General features: G+C 37.2%; 2 protein-coding genes across 2 annotated transcripts; both read right to left on the bottom strand.

The window, feature by feature from the left end:
* Window positions 1-10,528: 10,528 nt before the first annotated feature.
* Window positions 10,529-11,642, bottom strand: LOC110258644 (olfactory receptor 14J1-like). The gene has a single exon (XM_021081935.2). The coding sequence runs from the start codon at window positions 11,492-11,494 to the stop codon at window positions 10,529-10,531; it is 966 nt and encodes a 321-aa protein (XP_020937594.2). The 5' UTR covers window positions 11,495-11,642.
* Window positions 11,643-22,669: 11,027 nt separating this feature from the next.
* On the bottom strand, window positions 22,670-23,614 carry LOC110258929 (olfactory receptor 2B2-like). Its single transcript, XM_021082213.2, has one exon. The coding sequence runs from the start codon at window positions 23,612-23,614 to the stop codon at window positions 22,670-22,672; it is 945 nt and encodes a 314-aa protein (XP_020937872.2).
* Window positions 23,615-26,114: the final 2,500 nt, after the last annotated feature.

Below are 26,114 nucleotides of genomic sequence, written 5' to 3'. Positions count from 1 at the left end.
ACTGCTAATAAAAAAATAGGAAGTTAATAAAGATTAAGGATATGCTTTCAACATAATTTCAATGTAATTTCTCCCTTTCTGTGTTTTGTTTTTTGTCCCCCTTTTCCTTAAACTGATAAAATAATAAACCACATTATTGTTCACAATTAATTTTGATTTTGGTACATTAAATGTTTTACGGTGACAAAATTACACCAGTAAATTTTTTTTAGGGCCGCACTTACAGTATATGGAAGTTTCAGGCTAGAGGTCGAACCGTACCTACCAATGCTGGCCAGAGCCAAGCCACAGCAACGCAGGATCTGAGCAGCGTCTCTCACTGCAACACGGGATTCCCCACCACTGAGCAAGACCAGGGATTGAACCCACATCCGCATTGATACTAGTCGGGTTTGTTACTGCTGCACCACCCGTGGGAATTCCCATACACCAGTAATTATTAACAGGGAAATTTAAAAACAACAATTTTGAGGATTTTCATGAGATAGACACCATGATAGAGTTTGTCATAAAATATGCCTCATTTAATCCACACAATTTGGTGGATTTTTTAAAAATCTGCTGTGGACTAAGGTTTTTTTTTTGGCTGTGCCTATGGCATGTGAAAGTTCCCAGGCCAGGGACAGAACCCACACTGCAGCAGCAGCAATGCCAGATCCTTAACCTGCTGTGCCACCAGAAAACTCCAGGCCTAAGCTTTTTTTTTTTTTAATTTTTTTTTTTTTTAATTTTGCTTTTTAGGGCAGGCCTAAGCATTTTAATATCTATTTTTAAAAGAAAAAAAAAAGGTTCAGAAAAATGCTTAAGTAACAGAATTGGGTCTGAATACCAAAATTTTCCTTTGCAATTCATACCATAGCCTTACATCTGAATCTATAAGTATTTATGAAAGACATGAGAAAACACTGGGAGGAAAAAGCCAAAATTATACTGAAGGTTTATCTCTGCAAGGCCTTGTCTTTCACAGTGACATTGGAGACTCTCTGAAGAACCATGTTGCAGTATAGTTACTTTACTGAATATTTGCATAAACACATAAAACATTAACCCTTCCTGTGGAATTCCCGTCATGGCTCAGTGGTTAACAAATCCGACTAGGAACCGTGACGTTGCGGGTTCGATCCTTGGCCTTGCTCAGTGGGTTAAGGATACGGCGTTGCCGTGAGATGTGGTGTAGGTTGCAGATGCGGCTCAGATCCCGAGTTGCTGTGGCTCTGGCATAGTCCGGCGGCTACAGCTCCGATTAGACCCCTAGCCTGGGAACCTCCATATGCTGTGGGAGCGGCCCTAGACAAGCCAAAACACAAAAGTAAAAAAAAAAAATTAAAAAAAATTAGTACCCTTCTCAATTTACTGGTTTTCCTTAAATTACTCATTTTGTAATATATTAACAGGAATTAAATACATGGTCTTTGTCAATCTGTTTATTTTCCTCATTGAATGAATAGTCTTGCTTTTTCAAACTCAATTTGAAGAACATAACGTTCTGTCAGTTTACATAAGATTTTCTTGTTCCTCATTCAAGATTGGAAAACTTACCACAGCTGCTCTGGTGTGTGTGTAGTTGTCAAAACTCATCATGAAATTCTCACCTTTCTCATCTATAATGACATCTTTTTAAACATGTTGTTTCCCGTGAGAACCCAGAGTTTTTTTTTTTTTTTTTTTCGGTGGTGGTGGTGAGTGCTGTTTTGTTTTTGCCTCTTTGATAATGGAAGCCTGAACTGAATGGCAAAAATATTTCATTTTCTCTGTCTCTCTGTCACCTGCAACTTGGAGCCTTTGAAGTTTTCACACAGAGGGGAAGTGGTTCAGTAAACTCTGAGTTTTTGTGTCCCTCGCTCAGTGGTTCTCCAACTTTAGCATAGCTACCGAAGCCCCACACTCAGTAACTCGGATTCAGGAGGGCTGAGGTGACATCCTGAATTCGAATGCCTAACCAGCTCTCAGATGATGCTGCTGATCTGAGTGCCACATTTGGAGAACCACTGTGAGAGCTAAATCCTGTATTCCAGAAAGGCAAACAAGATTTTAAACATTAAAAGAAATGAATCTTTTAATGTCAGGTGTCTTCAAAAGCTAGAAGTCGAGCTGATGGTTATTTTTGTGTTATAAATTGAGATCTCTGCATTGCATCTCAGATTTGAAACAGCTGTTTTGGTCATCCATTATGACCTTTAAAACATAAAACTATCTTCTAAAAGATCCTAGGAGTTCTCTTGTGGTGCAGCAGGTTAAGGATCTGGTGTTGTCATTGCTCAGGTCACTGCTGTGGTGTGGGTTCCATCCCTGGCCTGGAACTTCCAGATGCCTCAGGCATAGCCAAAAAAAAAAAAAAAAAAAAAAAAAAAAAAATCCTAAAACAAATTTAGCAACAGTAACAGAATTTAATAAAGAGGGTCAGACCACTAGAATTTATTATTTAAATCTTTGCAACTACTTTATAAGTACTTTGAAATGAATGTAAACCCACAACATTGTTTTGTAACTTCTGAGTCCTCTTACTATCTTTTATATACACTATTAATAAACTTTTAGTAATGATAATATGACCACAAAGTTCTTAAATTTATATTGCAGAGATTTCCTCTGAACCTCTAAAGAGGGTTCAGTAAAATATATACTATATTTTATTTTTTTTATTTTTTATTTTTTTGTCTTTTTTTTTTTGCCATTTCTTGGGCCACTCCTGCACATATGGAGGTTCCCAGGCTAGGGGTCCAATCGGAGCTGTAGCCAGAGCCACAGCAACACAGGATTCAAGCCACGTCTGCGACCTACAACGCAGCTCATGGCAACGCCAGATCCTTAACTCACTGAGCAAGGCCAGGGATCGAACCCACAACTTCATGATTCCTAGTAGGATTTGTTAACCACTGAGCCATGACGGGAACTCCCTATACTATATTTTAAAGGCTGCATAGCATTCTACTTAAAATACTTTTCGTTTACTAATTTAAAACCTCCCAACAAAGTCAAGAACCAAATGGTTTCAATGGTGAATTCTACTAAAAAACTAAAGAATTAATATTAACTCTTCTCAAATGTTTCCCAAAAATAGAGGACATAGAGGACAAGGGAACACTTTCAAACTCATTTTATAAGATCAGCTATACCCAGATACCAAAGCCAGACAAGTACACTACAAGAAAAGCAACTTACAGCCAATATCCCTGATGAATATAGATACAAAATCCTCAGTATAATATTGGCAACAAAATTCAATAGCACATTAAAAAGAATATACAGGATGATCAAGTGGCATTTATTCCTGGGATGCTTGGATGTTTCAAGACAAATTAATCAATGTGATACACAGTGTATACAGAATGAAGGATAAAAATCATATGATCAACTCAATTCAGAAAAATCATCTGACAAAATTAACATCTTTTTATGATAAGAAAAACTCTCAAGAGACTAGGCATAGAAAGAAGGTACCTCAACATAATAAAGGTCATATATGATAAGCCAAGCTAAATATATATATATGTTTGTGTGTGTGTGTGTGTATATATATATTTAGCTTGGCTATATATATATAATATTCAGCCTTAAAAACAGAAAAGAAATTCTGCCATTTGCAACAATAATGATGAATCTGGAGGTTGTTATGCTAAAGTGAAATAATCCAGACAGATAAACACAAATACTGCATGGTGTCATTTATATGTGAATCTAAAAAAACAATCAAACTCAGGAAGGGAGAGTAGAATAATTATTACCAGTTGGGATGGGGCAAGGAGAGAGAGAATACCAACTTTCATTTATAAAGTGAATAATTTCTGAGGATCTAATGTATAGCATAGGGACTATAGTTGATAATACTCTATTGTGAAATTGAATTTTGCTAAGAGATGAGATATTATGCATTCTTAACCAGTAAATAAATAAAGGTAACTATAAAAAGGGACGAATGCGTTAAGAATGTGGAGCTCCTTTCATAATGTATATGTATAGCAAATCATGCTATATACTTTAAATATATTACAATTTTATTTGTCAACAGTACCTCAGAAAGCTGGGAAAAAGAAGGAAATAATGAATAGACCCACAAGTTCCTATTCATTAGGCCCTTCCAATGGGACCTCCTAACTGCACTATTTTTATAGTATTTTACTCATATATTCCTTTCCTTTTTTCAATCAAAATGGAGTTGTACTGAAAATTCCTCATATTAAAAACAGCAAAGGATGGAGTTCTCTTATGGTGCAGTAGCGTAAGGATTCGGTGTTGTCACTGCAGCAGCTAGGATTGCTGCTCTGGCGTGGGTTAGATCCCAAGCCAAGGAACTTCCACATGCAGTGGATGTAGCCAAACCCCCCCCCCCAAACAAACAAAAATCAGCAAAGGAAAAAGGCTCATTGGGGAAGTTCAGGAAAAACTAGGCACAAGCTTCCAGGTGTCCAGATGTCCTCTTTCAGTGGAGTCACATAGATGTGATTAATTTTTCCAGCAAAGATGTGTGACATGTACAAAGCATTGTTAACCCAGAAGCACCTGAGCACTGATGCTCAGAGTTTTTACTGGAGGTCAGTCATGTGGGCACGCAGCACCTGTGTGTGTGGCTGACCTCAGCTACTCAGACTCCAGCCCTCTAGCGTCAAAGTAGGTGTTCACTGTAAGTCACCTTGTTGGCATAGACTACCTGATCAAACCTGATGCATTTAAAAAAAACCACAAACAGCTCTTACCAGGCATTTAAAAAAAACCACAGGCATTTAAAAAAAACCGCAGGCATTTAAAAAAAACCACAAACAGCTCTTACCAGACAGAATATTCCAAAAGACTAGAGCTAAGTCTCCTAGTATCCCATCAAGGCTGAATACAGGCCGTTTCTGGAATGTGCTGGGTTTGAGCAATACAAGCCAACTAGGTTTCCTGAATCCTTTCATGAATTTTAGTGATTTAATTTATTTGGATACGCTAAAATGCCCAAGGTTCATTGAAACCGTAGAAAAAAAATGTGAAACTATATTCATAGAATGATACCCAATTTTTATTTTAAATACCACACTGTCAATGGGAGGGTGAACATGCAAAATATTGAGGATGTATCATTGAAAACCATGCAATGGTTATAAACAGTGGGCTAGATTAAAAACATTACAACATGTTGGCTGTTAAAATCATTGTGTGAGTGAAAATGAAAATATAAGAAATTCAATACAATTGTAATAAAATACTACTTACACAATAATAACAAATGAACACAATAACGCTAATACAAATAAGACCCCAAAGAGACTTGTAAACAAATATTTTTAAAAGCTTTACTTACAACTCCAAACTGCAAACAGCACAAGTGCCCATGAACCTATGAATGAACAAACAAAATATAGTAGCATATTTACTTAATGGAATACAACTTAGCAATACAATGAAACTTGACAACATGGATAATCTCAAAACCATTGTGCTCAGCAAAAGAGGCTGGACACTAAAGCGTGTATATGAGACAACAAAAAGACAACTTACAGAATGGGGGAAAATAGTGTCAAATGATGCAACTGACAAGGGCCTAATATCTAAAATATACAAGCAACTCATACAACTTAACAGCAAAAAAGCCAACAACCCAATTGAAAAATGGGCAAAAGACCTGAATAGACATTTCTCCAAGGAAGATATACATATGGCCAACAAGCACATGAAAAAATGCTCAACATCCCTGATTATTAGGGAAATGCAGATCAAAACTACCACGAGATACCACCTCACACCAGTCAGAATGGCCGTCATTAATAAGTCCACAAATAACAAATGCTGGAGAAGGTGTGGAGAAAAGGAAACCCTCCTACACTGTTGGTGTGTATGTAAGCTGTTACAGCCACTATGGAGAACAGTATGAAGGTACCTTAGAAAACTATACATAGAACTACCATATGACGCCTCAATCCCACTCTTGGGCATATACCCAGACAAAACTTTCCTTTACAAAGACACATGCACTCACATGTTCACTGCAGCACTATTCACAACAGCCAAGACATGGAAACAACCCAAATGTCCATTGACAGATGATTGGATTAGGAAGATGTGGTATAGATACACAATGGAATACTACTCAGCCATAAAAAAGAACGAAATAATGCCATTTGCAGCACCATGAATGGAATTAGAGACTCTCATACTGAGTGAAATAAGTCAGAAAGAGCAAGACAGATACCCTATGATATCACTTATATCTGGAATCTAATATATGGCACAAATGAACCTTCCCACAGAAAAGAAAATCATGGACGTGGAGAATAGACTTGTGGTTGCCTAGGGGGAGAGGGAAGGACTGGAATGGATTGGGAGCTTGGGGTTAATAGATGCAAACTATTGCTTTTAGAATGGATTAGCAATGAGATCCTGCTGTGTAGCCCTGGGAATTATGTCTAGTCACTTTTGGTGGAGCATGATAATGTAACAATAAAAGACATATACATGTATGTGTAACTGGCCACCATGCTGTACAGTAGAAAAAAAATTGTATTGGGGAAATAACAATAATTTTTTTTTATTTAAAAAAAAATAAAAATATAAATTGTAAAAAAAAAATAAAGTCTGATATCCAGGAATATCTGGTATAAACTTTAAAAAAGTATATATGATTTTATTTATATAAAATTCTAGAAAATGCAAATAAAAATTTAACGACAAATAGAAAGACCAGTGAGTTCTTGAGACAGAAGCCAGGGGGAGAAAAGTCTATAAGATATACAGCATCTGGAGTTCCCTTCGTGGCTCAGTGTTCAACAAATCTGACTAGGAACCATGAGGTTGTGGGTTCGATCCCTGGCCTAGCTCAGTGGGTTAAGGATCCGGCATTGCCGTGAACTATGGTGTATGTTGCAGACGAGGCTTGGATCCCACATTGCTGTGGCTCTGGTGTAGGCCGGAGGCTACAGCTCCGATTAGACTCCTAGCCTGGGAAGCTCCATATGCCGCAGGTGCGGCCCTAGAAAAGACAAAGAGACCAAAAAAAAAACCAAAAAAACAAAAAACTCCCAGATATACAGCATCTTTGGGGTTTTGGAAATATTCTGTATCTTGACTGTGCGTGATGACTTAATAAATATATATATAATGATCAATATTCTTTGATTTATACAATTTAAATGGTTGAAATAAACTTTATATAAATTTTACCCAAAATAAGGTTGAGGAAAGTGCAAAAGACAAAAAAAGTGTATTGTATTCAAAATAGAAGAGTTTTAGGAACCAGTTTTTAGGCTGTTCCAATGCACCAGTCTAAGGTAACATTGCCTGGACCAAAAAGATGGCAGTAGAGATGAAAGGTATAGTCAACAGTACTTTGGTTGGATACAGGGCTGTTGAGTGAAAGAGTATTCACTGACCTAAGGCCAACAACTAGGTGAACAGACCAGTTATTTCCCAAGATTACAAAATTGGGAATCAACAACAACAACAACAAAAAATGAATAAATGAACACAAAGTGAAATGAAGAAACTGCCAACAATAACCTTATTGTTGATGAGTGCAGCCCCTTAAGATTAACCTTATCTTAATTGTCAAAAACTGTAATGTCCATTGTCTGCAAATAGTGTCCTTCCTATTGACTGGCATTCTCTTGGGTGGCTTATCTTGGTTGAATGGGGACATTCTTTACAAACAGTGCATTTTGTTGATCTGAGAGTATTGGTGAGGTTTGCCTTCTAGCTCAAAATGGTCTCACTCAAATAAGAAATTACACAATGGTTTTTTGTTTGTTTGTTTTTTGGGTTTATTTTTGTCTTTTTTAGGGCCGCACCTGAGGCATATGGAAATTCTCAGACTGGGGTCGAATCAGAGCCATAACTGCCAGCCTACACCACAGTCACAGCAAGGTGGGATCTGAGCTGTGTCTGCGAGCCACACCATAGCTCATGGCAACGCCGGATCGATCCTTAACCCACTGAACGAGGCCAGGGATCAGACCCTTGTCTTCATGGATACTAGTCGAGTTCATTACCGCTGAGCCATGACGGGAACTTTGAAATTACGCAATGTTAATTATCTTTGTTTAGGACCATTTCTCTGTCCCTTGAGAATTTTAAAATTTTACTGTGAGAGAAAAACACTCCATGTAATAGCATTTTAGTATTAATGCATTTCATGGAAGTTTTTGTGTTTTAGAGGAGACAAAGACCAATGGCCACCAAAGGAGATTCAATGATATATTGAACACATGTAGGAAATGAGAGGATAAAGAAGAGGTAATTCTACTACTGGGCATGTTCCCTAAGATTTAATCATATATATGTACAAATATGCGCATGAATGAAGATATTCATCAAAGTATTGTTTGAAATAATAGCAATAGGAGTTCCCATTGTGGCTCAGCAGTTAATGAACCCGACTAGTATCCATGAGGATGCGGGTCGATCTCTGGCCTTGTTCAGTGGGTTAGGATCCTGTGTTGCCATGAGCTATGGTGTAGGTCATAGACACAGCTCAGATTTGGTGTTGCTGTGGCTGTGGAGTAGGCCAGCAGCTACAGCAACCCAAGCCGCTGAAGGGACGATGCTGTATCATAACCCACTGCACCACAAAGGAACTCCTGTTTTCTTTCTTTCTTTCTTTCTTTTTTTCCAGTCTTTTGTCTTTTGAGGGCCACACCCAGGGCATATGGAGGTCCCCAGGCTAGAGGTCTAATCTCCAAGAGAAACATTTTAAATAGGGGATGAGTTAAACATAGAATACAGCCATTAAAATGATTTTACCTATTGATTTAGAAACATGTTTATGACATTATGCCATAACAAAAGAGTTTATTGGTCATTATGTACCATGACATTGCAACACAAAATAATATCCACACACGCATATACATAAGTTAAATCTGGAAGCACATTCATAAACATCAATTCAATGGATTTTTTATCTAGTTTTAAATTTTCTTTATCTCCATTTGGAATTTTTTATAAATAATATGCAACCTCTTCAAATAACACATATTTTTTAAATGTGCATATAGAGAAAGAGAAATAGTTGTTGACCAAACCTTGGGACTGCAACATATGGTACAAATAGGAGTTTTATCATCAATTCCAGCTTCATATGGGAAGAGAAGAAATGCATGACCTTTAAAAACAAGCAAAAAAATCTCCTCAGGCGTATGCACATGTAGATATAGACAGAACCATTAATCCCGAATATCTATTTAAATAATGCCCCCCATTACTCAGCAATTGCTCATTTCCACTGTTATTACATGTACTTTGGTTTACTTCAAAATTGAGGGAAGAGTAGTAGAATATTGTCCTCTCGTGACTTATGAGTCCTTCCTGGAAAAGGTTACATTACTCCCAAATGCGTCAGAGCTTCAGATCTATAAGATCTGTTACTCTTATAGGTTTGTGCTTTTCCTATTTTGCTCACTTTTGTTTTGTTTCACATATCCAGGAGGCATTCCCGCCTAACTGTAAAAACTATCTCATCAAACTCTTCTACAGATCAGAAAAGGAAATGAATGAACAAACATCTCCAGTTATGGAAAAGCAGATGTCTTCTGACTACTTCATTAGTGAATAATAACGGAATATGCTTATTTTTAATAGATGATACATGTACACACATACTCACTTTGGGAAACAAAGCATTTGCAATGAATAGAGGCAAAGAGGTGAGTTTAGAATCAGACAAATGTGAGTTTGAATCACATACTACTACTTTTTTTTTGTTTGTTTGTCTATTATCTTTTTAGGGCCACATCTGGGGCATATGGAGGTTCCCAAGCTAGGGATTGAATCAGAGCTACAGCTGCAGGCCTACGCCACAGCCACAGCAATGCCAGATCTGAGCCATGTCTATGACTTACACCACAGCTCATGGCAACGCCGGATCCTTAACCTACTAACAAGGCCGGGGATCGAACTGACATCCTCATGGATGTTAGTTGGGTGATTTAACCACTGAGCCACAATGGGAACTCCATATATTTACTACTTTTTTATTTGAGAAATCTCAAGAAAATTAATCTCTCCTAAATTTAGTGTCTCAATTGATAGAAGTGGGATGATATGGCATAGCTAGAAGAATTGTATGTAGAGCTAAAAGAAAAAATGTGGACATTTATTAGAGACTGAATAAACTGCTGTGGGGAAAACTATTATAATACATAATAGCAAGGAAAAATTAATATGGGTACTTAATGCACATAGGAAACTTGGAGGTGAACTGGCAATCACATACATACACCGTGATATACTATCTCGTAAACACAATCAGATCACTTGACAGCAGTCTGGAGTCGATTTGTTAAAAGCCAACTTTAAGTTATAATTGTCAAATCCCAAACTAATTGCCTTTTCCCTTTTAGTTCAGAAAAATTCTCAAAATATGCCTAAAAATACAATTGAACTGATGGGAACAAGGCCAATGTCCTCAGAAGCATAACATCTTAAATTTTGAAGAATTGTATTTCGAGGAGAATATAAAGAATAGAAAGGTTGGAAGGGAGTTCTGGTCTGGGAAGGAGTCAGATTTATTCCTCTTACAATATGAACCATAATAACAATGCTTTTCTCGTATGGTCCTTCAGAGTTGAAAAAGGGCTTTAAAGTACTTCTTTCTCTGAGCAAATTCTTCTTTCGACAGTACCTTCCTCAGCGCTGCCTTCATGGCTTTATTCCGTAAACTATAGATAACGGGATTGAGGGTCGGAGGTACCACAGTATAGAATATGGAGAACATGAAGTCCATAGCTGATTGAGAATCAGAAGGTGGCCTTAGAAACTCAAAGCCCGCAGCTGAGAGAAAGAAAGTGACTACAAGTAGGTGTGGTAGGCAGGTAGAAAAGACCTTGGTCCGGCCCTGGGCTGATGGGATCCGCAGCACTGCGGAGAAGATACGCGTGTAGGAAAGCAGAATAGAGATCAAACAGAAAAAGGCTGTCGAGGTCGTGAATGCAGCCACTGCAATTTCATTAATGAATTCATAAGAACAAGCTAGTTTCAGCATCTGAGGAACATGACAGAAGAATTGGTGAATGACTCTGTCCCCGCAGAGAGGGACAGAGAAGTTAATTGCTGTGTGTGTCAGCCCAGAGAGGCCCCCAGTAACCCACACAGCTATCACGGCTTGCCTACAGGCCCAGGGGTCCATGATGGTTTCATATTGCAGTGGTTGACAGGTGGCTACGTACCGGTCATAAGACATCACTGTGAGGATGGCCACTTCTGATGAGGCCAGAGCTATGAAGAAGAAAACCTGAAGAATGCATTGACCGAGAGAAATGTAGCCATTGTTCATAAGTGAATTTGCAATGGACTGGGGGACTGTGACAGAGATGAAACAGAGGTCCAGAAGAGAGAGGTGCTTCAAGAAGTAATACATGGGGGAATGGAGGTGACGGTCCAAGGTAGTGATGGTGATAATGAGGAGGCTGCCTGTCAAGGCCAATAGATATATCACCAAAAACAGCAGTGCATGTAAAATCTGAAGCTTATGGTCATCAGAAAACCCCATGAGGAGGAATCCACTCATCGAGGTCAGGTTGGCCATGGTCACTCTGAAGATAGCAAGTGTGACTCTGTTTAGGAAGCCAAAGAAGAGTGGAAAAAATATATGATAATTAATATATCTGTGACTCAAATAACTAAGTGTACTCAGAGTAGAGCTACTGAAATCAAGATAAATTTATCTTCATGGTAGTCAGTCAGATAATGAGACACCAACATCAAATGCTATCACTTACATGTGGAATCTGAAAAAAGGACATAGTGAACTCCTCTGCAGAACAGATACTGACTCACAGACTTTGAAAAACTTACAGTTTCCAAAGGAGACAGGCTGGGGGGTGGGTGGATGGAAATACTATAAAATTGGATTGAGATGATCATTGTACAATTATAAATGTAATAAATTCATTGAGTAATAAAAATTATCTTCATGGTAATTAGGTAGTATTTAATTCAAAGAAATCTTTAGCCATTATTCAAAAATAAAACTCCTAAATGTGGTTAACATCTTCACATAGGTTGAAAAAAGTTGTGAGAATTTTCTGGAGAAATAATGAACTGATAAAGTCTTGATGGTTGATGAATGTGCAAATAAAAGAGAAGTCATGCTATTCTTTGAAACAGATAATGGTGACAGGGAGATGGCTGGGAGAAGAGATGTGTTTTGATGGGAGAATCCCAGACTGAGGTTTGCCAATCATAAAGTTAGATTTGAGGATTTGGAACTCAGGAGACTATGGCAGTGCTTGAAACATCAGCAGTTCTGTAAGAGTATGCAAACCATGTAGAAAATCAGTTAACTTGGCTCCTTTTAAATAACACTTAAAAGATTTTTTTTTTTTTTTTTCCGTACCCATGACATGCAGAAGTTCCCGGGCCAGGGATCAAACCCATGCCACAGATGTAACCAGAGCCACAGCAGTGACATTGCCTGGTCCTTAACCTGCTAAGCTATGAGGGAAATCCATAAGAATATTTTTAGTTAAAAAGGAAGGACAGAAAAGAAGTGTGAGGACAGGCTTTTAGATACCATCAAGTTTCAACAAATGTGCAGAAGAAGATCCAATGAAAGAGATGGAAAGAATAATCACAGAGGAAAGAGAAAACCCCTGGGAGTGATGTCATAGAACCAGTGGAACCCTGTTTTAAAAGGGAAAAAAAGAGTATAATAGATTCATTTATTTAAGAAAGGAAATTTAAAATACAAGAGAAGTATTAATTTACCATCATCAAGGTCATTTGTGGACTTGTTAGAGGCATATGGGAGGACTAACAGATACAGATACATGATAAACATGATTCAAAAAAAAAAAAAACTAATAACATGTGAAACAAACTATGGAGCACAGCTGCAAATTTCATAAAATGTGGAGAAGTTTCACTCACCAGAGTTGATCTTACTAGGAACCAATATCATTTAATCCTAAAATTGAATATTTTATTCTAGGATTGAGCTAGTGGCTCGATCTTTGCAGTTTTCATGTAAGGAAAGGACTGAGATGCATTCAGCCAAGACTGAACAGTGATCTTCCCACTAAGCCCATGACACCTGAAGTAAAGCCAGTGCTGCCCTGGCACCTGGGAACAAATCTGTTCAGCGTGGTTGGTGTTTCAGGTAAACACTAGGCGTTCAAGAATGGGACTTGATAGATCTCTCCCTCAAGAATTGCCTCAGTGGAAAGTAGGTAATTATCATCTGGGTCTAACTGAATTGTAGAGTCTGCATCCTAGGGAAAGAAAAAATATATATTTTGTAAAATTTATTCTGTAGGAGTTCAGACTTACAGTTTCTCTAGTAAGAATAATCAATTTCAGATTTATCAGTCACCAATACAGTTATGCATGGTTGTATGGACTTCATGTAAAAAAGAGAATGTTTACTAATTATTTATATAAATGCATGCAAAATTACAGAATCAAAGGATCTTAGGGTTAAAACAAGACTTAGAGGCCACTGAGTCTAAACTTCATCCAAACACTGGGTCTTTTCTAAAATAACTCTGAACCTGATTATCTAGTCGCCATTTTAACAATCCCATAGATAGGTAATTTTCATCCAAAGATACATGTATTCCATTTTCAAATACTTATGGTTTATGGGAAAGGCATTTTTTATTGTGCTATGAACATTTAACATGTGACCTACCTTTTTAATTATGAAATACATTTAAAAAAATTTTAATCTTTCATCTATTCCTAAATGTCCAAAATTCAATGTAAATTATATTCTTTTTGGAAACTATTTAAAAATAGCTGTAAGTTCCTTTTTGATTATGTTTAATAAAATATTTTCACATTTTTTAAGGTTAAGAAATTGAATTTCAAAAGTTGCAAACTCAGTTTTGATTCCCAGGGACTAATACAGTGCTGCACAACTATTGTAATACATATCACACTTGCTTTTACAAGGCTATTATAAGAATAAGGAAGACAGCATAGGAGTGACCAAAAAAAGATATTCTGAGGCTCAGTTTTAAGGAGAGAATTTTCTACTTTAGCATAGTTTTTAAAATTATTACCTAATAGATAGTTTGATTAAAGCTTTGGATAAAGGTGGTAGGGTATAACCAAAAGAAACTAGAATCAACTTTCTTCATGCTGGTTAAGAGAGAATCCAAAGATTTCAACATTTAAAAGTAGTGAGATAATTTAAAAAAAAAAAAAACTATGTATAGTTCAAATAGAATAATGAATGTATTTCATAAATGAAATTACATAAGATTGGAGAAGTGTGTGTGTTTTTTTGGAGAATGGATACATTTAATCAATACACATGAAAAGCATGCAATGACCACCAAAACAACAGTCAAAAAACCTGTAAAATAATACCTACTTCCCTTATCTGACCAAAATTGAATTAATCATTTCAGAACCGAATGCTTCAGGAAGACTGTAAACAATTGGGTGTGTTTGGAGACAAAAGTGATTAGATATCATTCACTTAAATTACAAAAGCTCAGAAAGGGCCTATAGTTGCAAAATATTAAAATGGTTGTCTTGGAGTTCCCTTTGTGGCTCAGCGGAAATGAATCTGACTAGTATCCATGAGGACGCAGGCTCGATTCCTGGCCTCGCTCAGTGGGTTAAGGATCCAGCATTGCTGTGAGTTGTGGTGTAGGTCACAGATGCAGCTTAGATCCGGTGTTGCTGTGTCTGTGGCATAGGCTAGCAGCTACAGCTGCGATTCAACCCCCAGCCTGGGAACCTCCATATGCCACGGTTTCAGCCCTCAAAAGGTGAAAAACAACAACAAATGGTTCCTTAGTGAAATAAGTTAGATTAAATACTGTATGATCTCACTTACATATGGAATAATAATAATAATAATAAACCTCTTAGTATACAGAGAACAGATTGGTAGTTGACAGAGGTGCTTCAGGGAGTGGGCGAAATGGGTGAAAGTGGGCAAAAGGTACAAATTGCCAGTCATAAGATAAGTTCTGGGAATGTAATGTATGGTTCGGTGACTAAAGTTAACAATACAGTATTGTATATTTGAAGGTTGCTAAGAGAGTAGATCATAAAATTTATCACAAGAAAAAAATTATAACTGTGTGGTGATGAATGTTAACTTATTGTGGACATCATTTTGCAATGTATACGTTATATCTAATCATCAGGGGAGTTCCCTGGTGCCCTAGCAATTAAGGATTCAATGTTGTCATGGCTGTGGCTCAGGTTCAATCCCTGGTCAGGGAATTTCCAATGCCGCAGGACCGGCTCCCCCAAAACAATCAGGTTGAATACAATGTTATATGTCACTTATATCAGTGAAAACTGGAAAAAAATAACAGAAAGATAAGTGGAAAATCCCAAAATATGTGGCGATTAAACAACACACTTCTAAATAACACAGGGTCAAAGAAACGATCTAAAGAGAAATTTTAATATGTAATTTTAAATGGTTGTGTTATATGAATCAATTTAAAATTATGATTTATGTACCTGTAATCAAACTAGAAATAGTGGTTAGTAACTATATTCACACAAAGTTTTCTCAAAATAATTTTCAAACCCTGTTCTTAGAGAAAAAATAACCAGTATAAGAAAGCATTTTCATTAAAGCAAGATTCTGATCAACAATTTTATGTAGACCTTTCAGAATTCAGCGAAAAATAGAATTGCAGTATTTTGCAAAATTCTTCTCTTTACTTTCTTTTTCCTTTTTTCTTTTTTAAGGCCACACCTGGGGCATATGGAAGTTCCCAGGCTAGGGGGCAAATTGGAGCTACAGTTGGTGGCCTACACCACAGCCACAGCAACCTGGGATCTGAGCCATGTCTGAGACCTACACCACAGCTCATGGCAATGCTGGATCCTTTAACCCACTGAGTGAGGCCAGGTATCGAACCAGCATCCTCGTGGATACCAGTCAGATTCACTTCCACTGAGCCACAATGGGAACGCTCCCTTCTCTTTATTTTCTATCTATATTTTCAATTTCTGACTCATGTTCTACAACTTTAAGATTCCAGCTCTTGATGGCATGCCATGAAGATGTTCTTCTGTGGCTTCCTGAAGCTAGCAGAAAGTCCCAAACTTTTTTTTATTTATAATCCAACTGATACCATTAGCTGGTCTGAAATCACTTAGATGGCTCAGATGGAAAGATTTTCCATTAAAAGTTTAATTCTCACGTTATCGTTGATATCTCTCCATAGTCTACAAAGATAAATGATAAAATGTAACTGAGTCATTACTATATTTCCCCCGATATCAATAATGTTTTTGATTTTCCTTGGAAAATCGTGAATTATTAAATTAGAAGTCTGCAGAGAGTTTAGCTAAGTTTCTTTGTAGTATTGGTTCCTTGGTGTTTATTTTGTTCGGCCAAGTGGGGCCAGCAGGGACCTTAAAATGACACTAACCCCTCATGCAAGTACCCCCACAAAGATAGCAGCCCTCCGAGTCATAAGCAAATGTATCTTCCCAGTTTGACTTCCCCAACAGCCCTACTGATCAACAATTTCTCCTCTGCCCCCCTGGGCCTTCCCCTGTGTGCCCCTTAGATAAAACCTGTGTAGAACTTACCAAATTCCCACTCTTTTAGTTTGATGTAATTGATCTGGTCTTACGCTGGGAACCCCAAACCACTCTACCCATGGACCCTAGTAAAGATGTGTGCCCCAGATCTCATCACTCTGTCTGCACTCTGCGCTCTCTTGTGGTCTCTGGTTAAAACACAACCACCCTCCTCTTCTCTGTTTTCTAGAAGAAAATATGTAGAACTACTGTTATTTCTTCCTTAAATGTTTGGTAGAATTTGCCATCTGGGCTTAGAGATTTTATTTTAGAAAGTTTTCAACTACAAATTTGATTGCCTTAATGATTATATGACTATTCAGCTTATCTATTTTATCAAAAATGAGGTACTTTAGTTTTTGGTTTTTAAGTTGTAGAATATACTTGCATACAATGTTCATAATATTCCATTATTACCCTTTGAGCGTTCAGTCTCTATTGATGTCCTCTCATCCCTGATACCAATAAATTGAATATTCTCTCTCCTATTTTCTTTGTTAGTCATGATGAAATTTCAGCAATTTTATTTTTTTTTATTTTTTATTTTATTTTTTTTTGTCTTTTGTCTATTTTGTTGTTGTTGTTGTTGTTGTTGTTGTTGCTATTTCTTGGGCCGCTCCCACGGCATATGGAGATTCCCAGGCTAGGGGTCGAATCAGAGCCGTAGCCACCAGCCTACACCAGAGCCACAGTAACGCGGGATCCGAGCCACGTCTGCAACCTATACCACAGCTCACGGCAACGCCGGATCGTTAACCCACTGAGCAAGGGCAGGGACCGAACCCGCAACCTCATGGTTCCTAGTCGGATTCGTTAACCACTGCACCACGACGGGAACTCCAAATTTCAGCAATTTTATTGATCTATTCCATGAATCAGATTTTTTTTTTTTTTTTTTTTTTTGGCCATGCCCACAGCATGCAGAAGTTCCCAGGCCAGGGATTGGACCTGAGCCACAGCTGTAACCAGAGCTGCAGCAGTGACAACACCAGATTCTTAATCCTTTGAGCCACTTGGGAACTCCAAGAATCAGATTTTGGTTTAAATGAATTTTCTCTAATATTTTCTATTTTTAGTTTCATGGATTTCTACTCTCTTCTTTATTATTTCCTGGCTTCTACTTAACTTAGGTTGATTTTGTTTTTCTCTTTTAGTTTTTATTTAAGGTGGAATTTTATACTATTGATTTGAGACCTTTTTTCTTTTTTAACATGAGCATTTAATAATATGCATTGCCCTTTAAGCATTGCTTTAGCAGCATCCCACAACTTTTGATAAACGGCATTTTTACTTTCACTTACTTCCAAATATTATCTAATTTCCTTTGTGGTTTTCTATTTGATCCATGGAGTAGAGGAATATTTAATTTTCAAATGCTTGGATATTTTGTTATTTTTCAGTTGCTGATTTCTAGTTTAACTTCATTATGGTCTGAGGACATGTCAGACCATAGATGAGTGAGGAATTCAAGACCTGATATTTCATTCACCTTCTACTTTCAAGGATTTGTTGATTTAGAGCCTACTGATGTGTGATTGAGAAGAAATACCTAACTCCATTCCCACTGAATGCTACTTTTCATTCCCATTATCCAGGATTAAAGTACTAGAACTCATTTAACAGTTTTCTTTTTTCGTCTGCTACTCCTTAATCTAGAAAATTAAAGTAACCAATAAGATCGATTCTTATAGAATTACAGTCACAAGAGAGTGGTCCTAAGGCAGTAATCCTATGGTCCAATGGAGTTGTTAACCCCAAATTTTCCCTGGATCTTCTTTATGAAAAAATCAAAGTATTTATAATAAAAAGAGTAGTAGAGTTTTAGTGGAGAAGTTTACATTAAGTACACCATCTTTTTGTGCAAATTTAATGAATGTATGAAATATGGCTTTGGCTTGCTCACTGGTTTGTGCTCTTTCTTAAACACATAACACTCTCACCAATCAAGCTGTGACTTTAGAAAGAAATTTAGGGTTTTAAATTTTATACTTCTAAGTCATAAAATCATATGCTGGTTTGTGTTTGTAAACTTGGCTATTGATGTAAAGGGTAACGCAAACAAAAGCAGCTTACATATCTTTTCTTTTTTCTTTTTCTTTCTCTTTTTTTTCTCCTATCACGAAACGCCTATTTAATGACTTACTGATATTATACAATTTACTAATATAACATTTAACAAATTTTGTTTTAGTAATTCTCTCAAGAATATTAAAAAATTTCTTCATAAATCATGTTTTCAACATTGCACTATACTGATCTGCCTGCTTGACAGTACATGAACTATAATTCATTTAATTAGGTATCTAAATTTATAAACTTCTAAAATATCAGGCATCATTCATGTAAAAATATTAATGGCATTTCAAAATTTAAAATTCAGAATTTTTTTGTTTAAATCTTGGGTTTTTGCTCTGTAAAACAATTGGGATTTGGGAGTGATTTTTTTTTACTGTAGCAAAGTCTATGTTCCCTTGCCTAAGTAGAGCATGCATAAAATCCCAAATGTAAGAAATTTTATTATCTAGATATAAATGTGAAAAATGCTTAAAACTGATATCTGCGCTAAAGATCACAGTTAGGTAAAAGGCCAGTGTTCCCATTCAGGACCATGTAAACTTACATATCTGTACTAGTGACGGCGAATCAAAACACACCCCTAGGGTTCTGAAGACACATGTGGAGCAACCTCCTGTGTCAGCACTAAATGTCTTTGCCGACCCATGTTTTTGTTCGAAAACCTATGCAGCTTCCACAACATAACATATCCATGTTTATTCCAATACAAATTAGTAGCTTCGATGTTCATTTATTTAAATTTCACCTAGACCTTTAAACAAAATTAACAAACCTAAGATGTAGCATTTTTATTTAGTAACTTCAAATGCCCTCTGAGAAGTACATTGCTTTAATAGAATGAATAAATGAATACTGTAAACACTTTTACTAATACATATATTAAATATATTATACCATATTGATGTGAGGTCCTATGGAAAAATGAATCATGAATTGTGAGGAACACTGTGATCAAAATATTTTGTTTAGTATCATTTTCGAGATTACAGTAGAATTGAGGAAATCAGGAGTCTAAGGTAACTAGGACTCTTCATTTTTATAAAAGCTGTTTCTTCATATTCTAGCTTCATCTGTCTCCCAACTGGGCCAAAAAAAGTGGAAGCGCTCACTGTACTTAATTGACAGGAAGTAGATTTTTGCAGTGTTCTTTCCAGAAGGAAGAAAGAGTTGCATGGAAAAAAAAGAGAGTCCTTGGGAAAAAAATAGAAGCAGCTCTAGATCCAATTATGTTGGGTATATTTATTGAACATTTATCATGTCCAAAGCATGACAGATAAATCTGCAAAATTACAAATATGAATATTACATGGGTTTGGGAAGGACTTATATTAAAAGTCAATGCACTTGATAAGGTGTTCAAATAAGACCCATCCGAAGGGTGGACACCTCATATGGGTGGGGTAAACCAGTGCTGTCAAAGAAAAATAGTATGCTGAGTAGGAAAACACCAGGATTCATGCTGACACACACAGAGAAAAGAGAAATTCATATGAAATATTCCATTACATGGAGTGATCCCAATTTACTAGAATATTTTATTTTGGGGGGAGATTTTATGCATATTTTATATTATATCCTATCTTCAGTATTTTCAATTCCAAATTTACATGATTTTTGGCAGTGTTGAACTCATATAGTTTGTTAATGTTCCCAACCATTTACCAATTTAATTCATATCCCAGAATTCATATCATCCAGTGTATTTATTCTTCAAAATTAGGAACCTGATGAAACACACTGATGGATTTTCAGAAAATTTGTGTTTATCAAGACCTTAGACCATGTCTTATTAGGGGACTGTGATTCATTGCTTTGAAACAGCTAAAGAACTGAAATAAGTAAAAATGATTAAATGTATTCACAGATAGACTGCACTTTAGAAAGAATAATTTTAGGAGTTCCTGTCGTGGCGCAGTGGTTAACGAATCCGACTAGAAACCATGAGGTTGCGGGTTCGATCCCTGCCCTTGCTCAGTGGGTTAACGATCCGGCGTTGCCGTGAGCTGTGCTGTAGGTTGCAGATGCCGCTCGGATCCCGAGTTGCTGTGGCTCTGGCATAGGCTGGCAGCTACAGCTCCGATTCGACCCCTAGCCTGGGAAACTCCATATGCCGCGGGAGCGGCCCAAGAAATAGCAAAAAGACAAAAAAAAAAAAAGAAAAGAAAGAATAATTTTATAAAGAAAGCTTGAGGATGTGTATTATAAAGGAGAGACTGGCAGAAATTGTACTGATGCCTCAGAATAAGTGCTTTGTTCATAATTTTATAAATCATCAAATAGAAAATGATTTAGAGCTATATGACTTTATAATTAAAATTTTATTATTTAGATTTGCTTTATGGGACACAGCTACAATATTAAATATTAAATTCAATGTTCTATAAGAGAGGCAATTTCATACATCTTTGAATTTTCTGCCTTTTTTTTTTTTTTAAAGAGCCACACCCACGGCGTATGGAAGTTCCCAAGCTAGGGGTCGAATCAGAACTGCAGCTGCCGGCTTATACCACAGCCACAGCAACGAGGAATCCGAGCAGCATCTGCAACCTATGCCGCAGCTCAGGGCAACGCCAGATCCTCAACTCATTGATACGGATCGAACCACATCCCCACAGATACTAGTCAGGTTCATTACTGCTGAGCCACAAGGGGAATTCCCCATACATCTTTGAATTAAGGCAAGTGGTAAGATCTCTATCTGGTGACAAAGAAACTATATTCAAAGATAATAAATGGTTTCCCCCAAAAGGCACACAGCTTGTACATCACTCTATTTTTGGAACTGCAGATACTCATTAATGAAAAATGAGATTTAATTTGCATTTCAGGCAATAAGGTTGAGTTGTCACTGAACTCACTCTGTTTTCTTTAGGCATCTTTGACTAATGCAAATTTCTGAGGCAGTTTATAGCTGGAGGTTATAAGACTTTTAAAAAAAATAAAGCTTAGAAATTAATCAAGGCTTCAAATTCAACTTTTATTCTTATAACCCTTAGACTGAAATAGGCCTAATTTAGGGAGTTCCCGTCATGGCTCAGTGGTTAACGAATCTGACAAGAAACCATGAGTTTGCGGGTTCAATCCCTGGCCTTGCTCAGTGGGTTAACGATCCCGCATTGCTGTGGCTGTGGTGTAGGTTGCAGACACAGCTCGGATCCCACTCTGCTGTGGCCCTGGCATAGGCCAGCGGCTAGAGCTCCGATTCGACTCCTAGCCTGGGAACCTCCATATGCCACGGGAGCAGCCCTAGAAAAGGCAAAAAGACAAAAAAAAAAAAAAAAAAAAAAAAAAAAATAGGTCTACTTTAGTCAAATGGTGAAGGAAGTTACACTTTTAAACTCATAAATTATGATAAAGTTTTCTAGAGTTATAATATTTTCTGCCTGAGGTTTCCCCCCCCTGTTCACTGTCCAAAGCATCCTTCTGCTTTTTCTCTTTCCTCAGAGTAAGTTCTGTTTGTACTCACCATGACCTCATCGTTGTTTAAGACTGACTAAGTTTTTTGTCAAAAGTAATTTGTATTTAAAATCACTGTCTCTAAATTTTTTTCATGCATTTCCCTTTGCATACTTCTGTCTTACATGTTTTTAACCTAAATGTCTCATGATTTCGCTTGCCTCTGGAGCCTTAAAAAAGCCTTTGGTGAATGATATAACTGGACATTGAATGTTAGAAGATGACTAAATGCTGTCAATATTTGTTGGTTAAAGATAACTGAGGCTATTAATAGTGTTTTTTAAAAAGATGGGATTATTTCCAATTTACTTGGGATTCACTTAGAAATAGTTTATACCAAATACATTTTCTAAACTCTGTAAATATCTTTTCTCTAGCTAGTAAACCAGTTTCCCCTCCTGAAACCAAGTTAACAAGTAGATATGGTTAGGGAAAAAAGTGATATGACTTGGTAAGATGCAATATTGTAAAACAGTCTCAAAAATGGGTAAGGAAATAAAAAGGCTAAGTGCTATCTGGAGATCACTAAGAGCTGATTGTTTCTTTCTTGGTCATGCTCCACTTGAGAACTTTATAACACTTGATACACTTTTCTCTCATGTCTGACAGCTTCTTTGAAAGGCAAACATATCTATCCTTATTTCTTGGGCCTTCTCTTCAGAGCTCACCTTGTCCTGACCCAAAATTCCTTAGTCAGTGCCCTTCTAAGGGCAGCTTTCACATCCTTGTTCCTCAGTGTGTAGATAAATGGATTGAGTGTAGGTGTGACGATTCCATAGAAGAGAGCCATGATCTTCCCCCTGTCATGGGAATAGCTAGAGGGAGGCTGGACATACATACCGATGGCTGTCAAGTAGAAGAGGGACACCACCAGCAAATGGGAAGCACAGGTATTAAAGGCTTTCCAGCGACTTTCAGCAGAGCGGATTCTCATGACTGCCCGAGCAATGAACACATAAGCGCCCAGGATGAGGGTGAGGGGCACCAGAAGTAGCAAAGCCCCTAGCACATTGAGCTCTGCCTCATTCACATGAGTATCAGTACAAGCTAATTTCAAAAGAGCAGGAACTTCACAGAAGAAATGGTCTATCACCCTCTGTCCACATCGTGGGGTCAACACTGTGAAAGTGGACTGCACAAGGGAGTTAGCAAAGCCGCTAATCCAGGTCCCAGTGGCCACGTGGATACAGTGTCTCTGGTTCATGATGACTGGGTAGTGAAGGGGCTTGCAAATAGCAGCATAACCGTCAAAGGCCATGATGGCTAGAAGTATACATTCAGTAGAACCCAAGGCCAAGAAAATGTAGAGTTGGGCAACACAACCACCATAGCTAATGGTCTTTTCTGGTCCCTGAAGGTTGACTAGCATCTGTGGAACAGTGCTGCTGGTATAGCAGAGATCCAGAAGGGAGAGATTAGAGACAAAAAAGTACATGGGACTGTCAAGCTGGGGATCCAGGTGGGAAACCAGGATAATGGAGATATTTCCAAGTAGGGCAAAGATGTAAGCCACCAGAAAGATGACAAAGAATGGTGTCTCTAGCCAGGGGCGATCAGAGAACCCCAGTAAGATAAAGTCATCTAGTGAGCTCTGATTGTTGATCCACATATTGGCATTGACAGGTGAAATTCCAGCTGAGACCTCTAAATACTCTCTTCTAGAGATGGGTATTGATGGTAAAAGGAAGCCACAGAGAATTAAGGACCAGAGATGCTAAGATGAACCTCTCGCTTTTGCTATCATCTGCATCTATATTGCAATTATGGTATAATGTTGAGCCAACATTATCAATGTAATATTGAAATATTATTAAGAAAAGAATAAAAAGAATACCAGCAATGTAGATGAAAAGTTATCCTTACTTCATGAATGTCTTCTGATATTATTCCTTTGGATTTTGATGTCTTCCTTTCTCAGAAGTTTCAATTGAAATACCATCAACTTTATTTGTCATGACTATATAATGGAAACAATCAAGTGTAGATTAAAACAGATTGGGAGAAGGCAGAGCTTCCCCAACAAGGTTGAACAAAGGACAGCATGAAGAAGGCAGGTGGATCAGCAGTTGAGGGAGAGCCAAGACATCTTGGCATCTTCATCTTTGTCAAATTGACCCTGGTCAGAAACATCATGGGAACTGGAGCACTTCATCAGTTTTGCACAGTGAAAGATGGTGTGTCAGGAGCCCAAGCATTAGTGTTGGTCCTATTAAGAAAATCTTAAATTGGGGGAAAGAGATAAAAAATTCAAACACAATAACATACACACAAAACAAGCCTCAAAACCCTGCTTGCTGTGAAATGCTACTCTAGGGATAGATACATAAGTTTTATGTACTTTTAACCTCTGAGAGAAATCACCAGAAAGAGTTTCAAATATTTGGCTCCTTGAAATTTGATGCTGTACATAATATTTTGAATCCCCAAAGATAATCACTAGCATGTATAAATTTAGACATTTCCCCCTCTCTTTCCCTTCCTTGTTCTGTTTTCTTACTCATTAATTATATTTCTACCATCTGAGATGCCTCTAAGCTGCTCTTCCCCCATCCAAATCACACAATTCCTTTATTATAAAATTTTTTGAAGGATAACTCTAATTTTTCATTCTTTAAAATCCTACATTTCTTTAGGTTTGACTCCCACATTATAGCAAATTCGTCTTGTATTTTGAGTTATTTTATAAAGGCATTTGCCTTCTTTCTTCAAATCCCACTCATTCCTTTCACTAGTTGGGTACTTTGGAAATGTCATTTAATCTTTTAAGCTTCAATCTTCTCTTTAAAATGAGCCTAATTATACCCAGCTCATAGGACTAAATGATATAATGTAAATCATATATATAAAACTCAGTTATGTTCATAGGCTAATAATTCATTAACTGTTAGTAATTATTTCACAAATCAGGAATTTTCTAAAATATTGGCTAATTCTTATTCTTGTGTATCTATATGTGGCATATAATGATATTTGTAATAAGTAGACAATTAATAGGTACCGAGGGATAATAAATATGAAGTGACTGCAAGGAAAACAACCAAGGAACCTCCGAGTACTTATTTTTTTGATCCTCTTAGTTGACCTTACATTATATTCTTCTTGTGCTCCTAACTTAGTAGAATTAGTGGATTTAGTTGGCCAGGTCTGTTGTTTATGTTGGTGTCATTGAGTTGTGGAGTTAGTGTGGGGAAAGTGAATTACAATGAGAAATGATAGGGAGAAGTCCTTGCTTCACAGCATCAAACCTCAGAATCATTAAATCTAAAATGGAGCTCCATCCTACACTTCTCATTTCTTTGCTTTAGTTTTAAAAATACAATTTTTGACATGCAGAACCTAACAATTATCTTCAAATTACAATTGCCTATGTGCTGTCCTAGTTGTCAAATTAGACCCATTTTTCTTTAACATTGTCTCTTGTATGTATCCATTACATCTACATCTACACAAAAATACTATAACAGACACAAAGAAAACAGTTCAATGCTCCATGGTCTCTAGCTTTCAAGCTAGTCTCCCCACTTGCAATTGCTTTCTCATCTTCACAGCATTCTAGCATGCCTGGAGAACAGTCTTCTATTAGTTCAAAGCTGATTATGCACATCTCAGCTCAAAATTCTGCAGTGGATCACTGTGCTGTAAGACATTATATTAAAATGCAAACTTAGATTCACTGCCTCCTACAATAATGGCTCAAACCACTGCAACATCGCCAGACTTTTCCCCCGCTTCCTTATATTTATGCTGATCCAAAACTCCATTGTTGCTCTCCATCCTGTAAGGACTATTTCGAGTACCAAAGTGTTCTTAAGTATTCCCCCCTCTTTAACTAATCCTCCCAAGCTCTTTATCTGTAATTTTCTTACAATACACTCCATAGTTTATATAATTATGTATAAAATGTGTTTCTGTTTCTGTACCTATCCTGTTTCCCTGACCAGATTGATTATATACTCTCCCCTCTTTTTTTTTTCTTTTTTGCTATTTTAGGGCCGCACTCGTGGCATATGGAGGTTCCCAGGCTAGGGGTTGAATTGGAGCTACAGCTGCCAGCCTACGCCACAGCAAAAGGGATCTGAGCTGCCTCTGCAGCCTACACCACAGCTCAC

The sequence above is a fragment of the Sus scrofa genome, chromosome 7, assembly GCF_054392235.1.
Source record: "Sus scrofa isolate SSC_HxYL_T2T_F1_AM1 chromosome 7, Sscrofa_HxYL_maternal_Yorkshire_Landrace_v2.0, whole genome shotgun sequence".
Taxonomy (NCBI): Eukaryota; Metazoa; Chordata; class Mammalia; order Artiodactyla; family Suidae; genus Sus; species Sus scrofa.
This window is presented reverse-complemented; position numbering and strand designations above follow the sequence as displayed.